Source organism: Perognathus longimembris, chromosome 11 (genome assembly GCF_023159225.1).
Source record: "Perognathus longimembris pacificus isolate PPM17 chromosome 11, ASM2315922v1, whole genome shotgun sequence".
NCBI lineage: Eukaryota > Metazoa > Chordata > Mammalia > Rodentia > Heteromyidae > Perognathus > Perognathus longimembris.
Window position 1 is genome coordinate 37,749,956 of NC_063171.1, and position 11,033 is coordinate 37,760,988.

The 11,033-nt window shown below is 39.4% G+C and overlaps 1 protein-coding gene across 2 annotated transcripts in view; it reads left to right on the top strand.

Annotated features, from left to right (window-relative positions):
• The window catches only part of Aim2 (absent in melanoma 2), a 45,418-nt gene extending 35,024 nt beyond the window's left edge, over positions 1 to 10,394 (top strand). For both annotated transcript variants that reach the window (XM_048357724.1, XM_048357725.1), the window contains 4 exons: positions 5,039 to 5,190; positions 7,041 to 7,454; positions 8,972 to 9,160; positions 9,947 to 10,394. In XM_048357724.1, the coding sequence (XP_048213681.1) occupies positions 5,039 to 5,190; positions 7,041 to 7,454; positions 8,972 to 9,160; positions 9,947 to 9,997 (806 nt within the window). In that variant the 3' untranslated portion in view covers positions 9,998 to 10,394. The remainder of the gene's footprint in view (positions 1 to 5,038; positions 5,191 to 7,040; positions 7,455 to 8,971; positions 9,161 to 9,946) is intronic.
• The last annotated feature ends 639 nt before the right edge of the window (positions 10,395 to 11,033 follow it).

Consider the following 11,033-nt stretch of genomic DNA (forward strand, 5'->3'; position numbering starts at 1 on the left):
CAATGTGAAAGCACAGATTCCCATAAGTGATTTCTATGAAATTTATACATAAACTAGATAACTTAAGTGGAGACCTATACACATAATTCCACAGAAACATAGTCTTACCTAATACCAAAGGTACTTACCTTAGACTGATGTGCTATGTGCTTTATTTTTGTTGTATCCCAGTCACCAAGGTAGGACTCTAACCCATGGCCAGACCAGTGATGTTTAATCCCGAATTCAAAGGAGACTCCAAGACACTCAGTTAATCCGGCAAGGATTTTATTATCTGCACAGCGTCTGCACTCCACCATTTGGGGAGCGAAGTGCAGCCCTGAGCTTCAGTGGGCCTGGGTTTTTTTTTTTTTGTTTGTTTTTTTTTGCCAGTCCTGGGCCTTGGACTCAGGGCCTGAGCACTGTCCCTGGCTTCTTCCCGCTCAAGGCTAGCACTCTGCCGCTAGAGCCACAGCACCGCTTCTGGCGGTTTTCTGTATATGTGGTGCTGGGAAATCGAACCTAGGGCCTCGTGTATCCGAGGCAGACACTCTTGCCACTAGGCCATATCCCCAGCCCGGGCCTGGGTTTTTAAAGGCAAATACTACACACAGGTTATTGAGCAAGTTAGACAAAACAAGCAAGCAGACATACAGAAGCAGAAATGGTGGTTAATGATTACAGATGATTATAATTCAGGTAAACGAGATAATTTTGACCAGAACACATTCCAGGTTTTCCTTTTCAGATCTAAGACCAGACCACATCCCAGGTTTTTGCGCTTTTCCGAGTTTAACTCCTATCCACCGAATTCTAGTAACCTGGCATTCAATTCCCTAATTTAATTTAAGTCTCTATTTCTGGAATTTCTCCATCTCCAACCGGGCCTTTTGTAGGGAGTCATACATAGTCTGGATGTCAGTTTAGGGAGAAATTAGAAGATGTACTTCCTAGATCTGGTCACACGGTGGCAGTAACAACACATAATTATTCTAAGTAACTGCCTGATGTTTTATCCAGGAGTGCGGGCAAACAAGATGAAGATATTTAGGAATTTCTCAAATAAGAATTCCTCCTCCCCTCCCCCATCCTCCCTTTTTCCTCCCCTCCTCCTTTCATCTTCCCCCTCTGTGCCACCCCCTCATCTCACTCTTCTAGATAACACCAAATTTCCCTTGCTGAAATCTTTCTTCCATTTTGCTGTTTGATTCTGTTTGAATTATTTTGATGAACTAAAAGTGACCCAACTTTAGGACCAGGTTAGGTACTCCTCAAGTTGCATATGCTGTACAAGAAATGAAATCAAATTCCTTTATAATCCTAAAATTCTATCCAACGTAAGTTACCTTTAATCTTTCTTGGAACATAGCAAGTCTGTTTGTGCCTTGTGGTGCTCCTAGCTATTGTGGTAGGAAATCAGTTTTCACTTTGTTTTCTGTTAAGTTTCATCTTGCATTTTTGATGAAAGTTCCTTCTCTCATGTATGTTTGTCTGCTGTTCTTCTCATGAAATTTGGGAGAAATCTGAAGGAATCTTTAATGACAGCCAAGTCAATGGTCAGTAGATGAGACGGGGCTGGTGTTGAAAGACATAAAAATATTAAGGCCCTCAGGCAAGCAAAGAAGGAAGCTAAGAGAATCTGATCAAAGTCTGTGAATGTCCTGTAAAGTTTGGAATAATTGGAATGAAAAATCAAAAAGAAACTACGAAATTAAGGGATTTATGGCAGGATGACACTCTCCCAAACATTTCCTTGTCACTATGCTCTATGAAACAAGAACTAGTTGATATAGTGGGATAGAATGAAATAGTAAATCTCTTTGCCTCCTTTAACTTATCCTGTTCCACTATAGAAAGGTCATTTTAATCTGTGTACTGCTCTGAAACCAAGCTTATAGAAATAACTTACCATGGGAAGGTTAGTTTAGTTTTATTGTTTTGTTATTGTTTTGTATTGGTAGGGGGACTTGAACTCAAAGCTTGGATGGAGTCACTTAGCTTTTTCACCAAGGCTAGGGCTCTACCACTTGAACCACAACTCCACTTCCAGCTTTTTGGTGGATAATTTAAAATAAGAGTCTCATGAACTTTTCTGCCTAGGCTTTTCTGCTGCTTTGAGCTGCAACCCTCAGCTCACTACAGGTGTGAGGCACCATTATCTAGTTCTATTGAACTCTTAATAAATCTCAAGAACTTTTTTAAGGTTCTGGCCATAAAGCAGGGAGTTAAATCTTAATTTTAGTGTTGTTATTAGTTCTTTTCACTTCTATTTGTGTCATTTAACTGCTATCATTTAACTTTTTTCTATTTGTAAATGTTCCAAGGTTTTTGTTGTTGTTGTTGTGATTGACTTCCAGTTTCAGGCTATTATGATTGGAGAAGATGTTCAATACATTTTAAGATTTGTTTTGTGGTCTAATATGTGCTCCTTTCTGGAAGATGTTGTGTGCACTTGTGAAGAATGTGTGTTATCTTGTGGGATGAATGTTCTGTATGTATCTATTAGGTTCATTTCCTCCAAAGCATAGATCTATCCTAATGTTCCTTACCAATTTTCTATCTAGATGATCTGCCCATTGCTGACACTCTGCCTCCTATTATTATATTGCTGTCTTTGTCTCCCTTCCGATGATAATATATATTAATACACACATGTGCATATATTCCAGTAATGGGTGAATATATATTCATACTTGTTATGTTTTTTGATTTACTGACTCATTTATGTGTTATAGTTACAGAACTTGCTTCTTTGTTCAGCAGTTTAAAGTCTATCTTGCCTGGGAGAAATATAGCTTTTGCTCTTTTCCAATTTATATTTGCATATAATATATTTTGTATCCCTTCACTGCCGGCATATTTCTACCCTGTAAGAAAGTAAGCATTTTGTAGTCAGCATGTAGTTGCTTGTTCCTTGTTTATTTGTTTTTGAAATTCACTTAACTAATGTTTTATCTTTTGATTTCAGCTTGAATCTTACTACTGAAATTTCCAGGTCAGCTGTGCTATTCTCTAGAATTTCTGTTTTATGGAAAATACTATTTTCATGTCCTTGTCACACTTCTCACTTTGGCTGAGGATCACTTTCCAAATTTCTTTAAATGGCTTACATTTTCTTGTGGTTCTCTTGTCATCTTTAGGGCATTTATTCTGAATTCTTTTCTAAAAAAACATCATATCATAGGTGTCTGTTTTTTTCAGGTCTATTTTCATACTAAATATACCCAGGAGTACAGATGAAAAGTTTTGTAGAAAGCCTCAGTGAAGGAAACACAGGACATATTCCTGAATGAGTCCAAACTTAGTCCAAACCTGTCCATCAGGTTTCCATGTGCACTTAAACCTATTTTTAGTAGTGTTCTTTTCCCTGATGCTTGGTGGTCTTCATGTCCTTGCACTGGTGCTTGTGCAATTGAGAAAGCTGTGACCTTTTCTGGCCTATCCAGGCCTTTGCAGGTACTTTATGACCAGGACTGGACATGCACTCTTTAGCCCAGGTGGGCATTTGGTAAGAGCTACCTGAACTCAACCATAGGTAAATACTTTTCTGTCAGGTTCTGAGGTTGGGCTGGGCTATCAACTCTGCTCTGAACTAGAATGGGGATGCTACTGCCTCCATGGCCCAGGGAAATACCTGGCTGGATACTACAACCTGATGTAGATGTTGACTGATCTCTTTGGTCATCCTTAATTGGACAGAGTTGTGGGCTAGAGGCCCGGGATGGGCACTGCGCCTTATGGAATCTGTATTGTGGGTAAGCCACATGCTGGGTTCTGAAACTGGTCAAGGTCTTGGAGGTTGCAGCTAGGCCACCATACCCTACACATACGCACACCCTCGAGTTTGCCTCCTACCCAGGGCCCCAAGCAAAGCCTTTAGGATGGATGCCAAAGCTGGATTACATCACTTCTCCACCCTTCAAAGATATTTGTGTAAGTGAGCCTGCTTTGAGGTGGGGCCACCAATCAGCCCTGGGGATTGGATAGGTTCAAAGGACTCCCCTCCATGGGTATGCTTACACTTGCACCTACCTGCCAGACTGGGTAAGCCCTAAGCAGAGCACCAAGGAGGAGAGGTAAGTTGGCCAGGGATCTGAAACCAGCAAGCCTGGGACCTGTTGATCTTGCTTTCTGACAACACAATGCTATTGTGAAGTCTTTGGGGCTGGGAGTCTCCATTGACCAGCATGCAAAGTCACCAAGATCTGTGTCCTGGTCACATTAAGACTGACCTTTTTCTTGTCTTTCTTTTTTTCTTTTTCTGTCCTTTTCTATTTTTTTTTTGTTGTTGTTGTTCGTTGGTTGTGAGGCTTGAACTCAGGGCCTGGGGCACTGTCCCTGAGCTCTTTCTGCTCAAGGCTAGCACTCTACCACTTTGAGTCACAGCTCTACTTCCAGGTTTTGAGTGATTGATTGGAGATAAAGGTTTCACAGGAGCTTTTCTACCTGGGCTGGCTTCAAACCACAATCCTTAGATTTCTGCCTCCTGAGTAGCTAGGATTACAGGCCAGAACCATCTGCACCCAGGCAGGAGTGACTTTTTTCTTTGTTTCCAACTGACCCCAGGAGTCTGGCCCTGCTAGTCCATCTAACACTCCTCATGGGGAAGAGCATAAATAATCCTCCAGAATATCCCAGCATGCAAAACTGAAATGTTCAACTTCTCCTCTCCCCACTCACTGTGGGAACTGTGGGCCCAAGAGAATTCTGTGTGACACTGCCAGCTTGGGGAGAGGTGGCAGAACAAAAGTGAAACATTCCTTTTCCCTCCTAGCTAGCTGTCTTCATTCTATGGCCCTGAAGAATGTCTCAGATTCACTGAGTTATTTATCAGTGTCTAAATGTATACCTTGTATACCTTGTATGCATTTATACAACGTATACATCGACTGTACCTAGCTGCTAGTTGGATTCTGTGAAGGGGCCTGGGACTCAGCCATTCCTATTCAGCCCTTTGGCTGGTGTCACCATTTTGTTCTTTGAGAGACAGTATTTTAAGTTTTTAATCACCCTTGTTCCTCTCTTCTGGCTTAATATTTCCTTTTTTCTTTCTAAGCAGTTGATAAGAAATACATGGAGAATGAAAAGAAAAATGAAACAAAGCTAATAAGAAAGAAGAATGTTGCTAAGACAAGTTCTGCTGAGCACGTAGCCAGTGGAAATGACACCACTGCACCACCAGCTGCTCCAGGGGTCTCTCCTCCAGTTAAGGTAGGAGTGGCTGAGTGGAATGGGCTTAGTCCTTACCACAGCATCGTCCACTCTCAGTCCCTGTCATTTTCCCCACTAGATATTTCTGGTCTTTATCTCACAGCATGCAAGGAAGATTCTAGATGATGATATGACGAATATATTTGGATTTTAGCAAGAAAAAAAAATGGACTCCATTTAATGGGTGAACTCCTATGAGATATCTAATCTCTGCCATGGCTTTGACATAGTATCACATCCTTACAGTTGGATTCTGTCAGATCACGAAACTCTGACCTGGCCCATTGTTTTCAGGAAGCACAGTTTAGAGAACTGTCGGGATTAATACCTCTGTGGAAGTCAAAGAAGTCAGAGAATGGAAGGACTTTCAAGTTCAATGCTGTTTCAGTGGAAGAGTCTTCCAGTACAGTGGTTGCCCAGGTCCCCCGGAGTTGTCATAATTTGGATGGAAGGGGAGGCTGGCCATGTTATCTGCACCGACCAAGGGGAAGTGAGAGTGTTTAAGCTTGGAGACAGTAATTCTCCCAGCCTCAGTGAGAATTTTGCACGGGGCCTTAGTGAAATTAACATTTTCTGCCTCAGTACTAATTTTAGCCTGGTTCTCTCCCTTGAGTGTCCTCCCCCACATTCAGGTTCCTTTGGAGAGATCCAATTCAGAAACATAATTCATCTTGCAGACTTCTTTCCCCCTCAAAGTTTCTCTTTATTCTGCATAGTAAAATACCTTTAGAAGTACTATTTGTTTCTAAAATAGACAAATCATGTGTCTCATAGCTTTTTAGGAAGAAAAAAAAAGCCTTCAAAGGTAAGAATTAAATGATCTGTAATTATATAATCTAAAGGAAACAATATCTGACATTGGTAACATCTCTCTAATGTGTTTGTGCACCATATCTGATGGGTTATCTATAAACACATTATATGCTGTGTTTAGGATCTATCCTTTACTGGATCAGATATAACCATATCTAAAGCCTTTTAAACATTTGCCTCCTAATCTATTCTAATATTTCTTTAATCAAATCCCATTTTTGTATTTAAATCATTTCCATTATTCAGAATTACAACTATATAATACAAATAACAAGACACGATTTCTCATATAACTTATGTGTAGCTAATTATTTCTAAAGGAAAATAATAAAGGTACTACTTATTCTCCATAATCCCCCCACTTATTATTCATTTGTAGGATCTCTTTCCCAGATAGCCCCCTTCCCTTACATTTATCCTAATGTGCACTTTTATTAAACATAGAGTGACCTCTATTAAGCATAGCGTCATCTCTAAGCAGTTAAGGAGCCCCATGCAGCTCACTGAGATCTCTCACCTGCATACCAGACTAAAACATATACACAGGATATTATTGGAGGGATAAACAAGTTAATGTGCATTGTATATAATTGATTTTTTTAAAAAATGAGCATTTAATCCTGGTGCTTAAATAATGTTTCAGGGATTTGATGCATATTAATAATATGTTATCAGTTCTAATATATTGCAATGTATAATAATAGATTACATATTATTGTAATATAACATACCATGTAATGTTGCACAGAGTATTCAATTATTTTATTAGATGGCAAAACAAGGGTTCAGATTGAATGAGGCTGTCTCCTAAATGTGCAACTTTGCCTCATTTGAATTCTAGACTTTGAAATAGTCCTTCTAATTCTTCTCCTGTCAAGATTATTCTAAGTCTCCAATGTCTTTCTAACCTCCCTCCATTTTTCCTTCTGATTCCATCTGTCTTTGGCTGGCTTCCTGAGGTGTGACGTTGAGTGACTTGAGGCTGGACTCACAGCTCATGTCTTGCTTCTGTTGTCACCCCCCCCCCCCCCAAACAGAAGCAGGTGGCAGCCAAGCAGGAAGCCATGAGGCAAGAAGGCTTGCAGGAAGACCCTATGACAGTCATGGTTCTGAAAGCAATGAAGCCCTTCAAATTTGAGTCCCGGAAGGGGCAGCAAGAGATGTTTCATGCTACAGTGGCTACGGACAGAGATTTCTACTTTGTGAAAGTTTTTGATACTCGGCTTACAGATAAATTCCACCCAAAGAAAATAATTACAATATCAAAATATTATTGGCACAGTACTTTCCTGGAGGTGAATACATCTTCACTTGTGTTGGATGCTGAATCTGACCAAAAGGTCAGTGTCCCAAATAATATAATTAGGAAAGCTGGTAAAACTCCCAAGATAAGAGATCTTCAAACTCGGCCCCTTGGAACAATTGTGAATGGAGTATTTATGGTCCAGGAGGTAAATTGCTATCTATAATTATGTATTGATTAATCAGAATAACATAATCTCTACTCTGGGCATTGCTTTCCTTCCTTCTTTCCTTCCTTCCTTCCTTCCTTCCTTCCTTCCTTCCTTCCTTCCTTCCTTCCTTCCTTCTTCTTCTTCCTGGTTTTCTTCCTGTGGTACTTAAGTTTGAACTCAAGACCTCTTGCAGGTACTCTACCACTTAAGCCAAGTTCCCAGCCCCCTTTTTCTTTATTTTTCAGATCTATTCTTGTGTTTTACTTAGGGCTGACCTTGAACTGTGATCCTCTTCCTATAGCCTCTTGTGTAGTCAGTATTACAGATATGTACCACCACTTTCTGGTTCATTTGTTGAGATGGGAGCATCTCACTAGGTTTTTGCCTAGTCTAATCTTAAATGGTGATTCCTCTAGTCTCTACCTCTGAAGTAACTGGGATTATAGTCATGAACCACTGGACCTGTCCTATATAGTAAGTTCTTTTTATCCCATAGCTCCTGAGAAAGGATTGCTTTAATTTTTATCTACAGTGTTATTTCTATGTTTTATACATAATCATCTGTATTTTAAGTGATCATCTTTATAAATGCTAAAAAGCTCTAGTTGAGTAATAAACCAAGGCTTAGAGTTTCATTGGCATAGAACATTAATAAGCATAGCTAGGTTAAAGAAGTGATTTCCAAAAGGAAATAGAAGAATTAGTGTAAAGAGATTTACTAGAAATGAGGCAGTATTAAGATTATTTAGGTACTAGCCATGTGCCATCACATTTGCCTAAGTCAAGACTTGAAGAGTCACAAAGAGAGACCCTGTTAATTACACTCAGGAACTTCAGGACAACGTACACTGACATAGATTAGTTTTAGAGGAGCTGATAGGTGAGAGATATCCTAGATAACTGAAGTATAAAATGACCTTAGATAGGAAATCTATGTTCTTTCTCTTTTTTGAGCCTTCTATTTAGCTAACCATCTACTACTATGGGTTCATTTAGTACAAAAAATATTTTTAAACCTCAAATATTGCCAAACTCTTCTCAGTAACTGATGTACACCCTGTTGCCTTTTGACCCAGAATTAATCAAGGATGCTTTCTTTTCTTTGATTACTTACTCTTAATTAGACTCTTTGCTAGGTCTTACTTAATGGGCTTGTGTCTCTCCTAGATTTACTACTTTAAATGAATCTCCTCATAACCTCAGGGTCTTCCTTTCTCCTATCTTCTGACCACTGGTTCTGGAGAATTTCCATCGTCTCCATCCCTCTGAGTGTTGGTCTCTCAAAAGAAGGGAGTTTGAGATGAGGAAGATGGACGTAAAAGGCAGCAAATTCTCAGTAAGACACATCTACCTCTTCCATCTGGGTTGCAAAATATCTGGTAAATTATTAGTTTTGTTGTAATTTTTCCTTATATTTCTTTTTTATAGGCTGCTTCTGACATGTCTTAACATCTGCTTGATAGGACTTTCCTTAAGCAGCTTATCAGAGATGAGGTATTGTTTTTCTTCTACAGAAAACAGAAAAAAGAAACGGTACATTATATGGCCTAAATGACAACACAGGGAGTATGAACGTATTGGTGCTTGGAAATCAGAACAGAATAAAATGTGAGAAAGGAGATAAGCTCAGACTTACATTCTTTGAGCTATCAAAATACAGAAGAAATCTACAGTTGGTATCTGGATCTCATAGCCACATTACGGTAGGAGCAGCATGGAAGGAAGTCTGTTGTTCTTCAAGGGGATGACTTTTATATTTTCTCTTGAAAGAAATAGGTGTTTTCTGATCAGGAAATATCAGGATCTTCCTGATATTTATACTAAATATATTTATGTTTATTATAATCTCACAGAACTGGGGACCTCCCTTAGAGAAAATATATTGGATACCCAATTAAGATGACATTCTCTATATAAGGAATACACACACACACACACACACACACACACACACACACTGGTTCTCACAGCGCTCCACAAAGAAATCTTTAAAACACCATGGGTATACTGCACACAGCTTACTGACACTTGTATATTGACGTAGACAGACCATGTCACTGTGAAAGTATGTTTCGGAATCAATCCAATCTTCTCTGCATCTACCACAGACCCTGTATCTATTCTGCCCTTTACACTCACACACCCACAGTACAGCTGCTACTTTGCTGCCAAATCATCTCTGCCCCATGATTCAGCTTTGTTCATACTAACTGCTCTCTCTCTCTCTCTCTCTCTCTCTCTCTCTCTCTCTCTCTCTCTATCTTTCTGTCTTAATAAGAGTGGAATGGAGACTTGAGGGATCTGCCTGTGTGCCCTGATGAGATAGGAGTGTATATCTCAGAGCAGACATGATATGAGGGAGTGGTCCAAGAATGCATACTGCACCATGAGGGAGGGAAGTGGTAATGTAAGAAAGGTTCACATAGTCATTGTAAGTGGAGGAGGTGGGACTTGATCAGCTGTATCTGTTTGTGCTTTTCTCCATCCAGGTTATAAAGGCTAAAAAAAACAAAGGAAGTGAGATGAAAAAGAAGGATTGAAGCCCACTCCTCCAGGCAGCATTTTGTTGATAAATCCCTGCCATATTCTGTTCAAGCAGAAGGTATTACCTGAGAGCAGCAGATACAGGCTTCTCTCCCCCACAAAGCCACAGGCAATCTATAAATAAAATCACCACGTCTGTGTCCGAGTGGAACTATAAACACCAAAATTTTAAATATGTTACACAAGGTTGTCCCTATGACTTTCTCCAAATATTTAATAATTATGAACTCAAGTTTTTTTTGGCTATTCAAAAACATGTTGTATTCTATACATAAATAAGCAATGGGAAAACTGAGTCCAGGTGTCACAGTTTGCCCATTCCTGACCTCAAGTAAAGATATTTGCAATGAATTGTCTGATTATAGACTATTTAAAAATAAAATATATAGCAACAGTAGCTCAGATAGATAGAGCAATAGATAGATAGATAGATAGATAGATAGATAGATAGATAGATAGATCTATCCAGAGCAATGATTAAATATTTTAAAGGAGATATAAATAATAAGATGACTTTGCAATGTTGCAAAAAATGATAAGCCTATGGGAAAATGGATGGCAAGAAGTTCCACACATACAATTCCATTGTGTTTATTTTTTGGTGTAAATTTATGAAAACAAAACCATGAAGAATAATTTTCTGCAAATAGTAGTTCTGGAAATAATTGATAGCAGTGTGAAAGAAGAATAAACTCCCCCCAAATATCGTTGAGTTATATATAAGCCTATAACTGAAACATTCACACAATGAAAACAAAGGATATTTTTAGGAGAGGATCACAAGGTCTCAATAGCTATGTACATATGATCACATAAAATGATACTTATCAAAATGAACTCCATGAAATGGAAGCAAGAGGGTATTTTTTTTTGTTTGTTTGTTTGTTTTGGCCAGTCCTGGGCCTTGGACTCAGGGCCTGAGCACTGTCCCTGGCTTCTTCCCGCTCAAGGCTAGCACTCTGCCACTTGAGCCACAGCGCCGCTTCTGGCCATTTTCTGTATATGTGGTGCTGGGGAATCGAACCTAGGGCC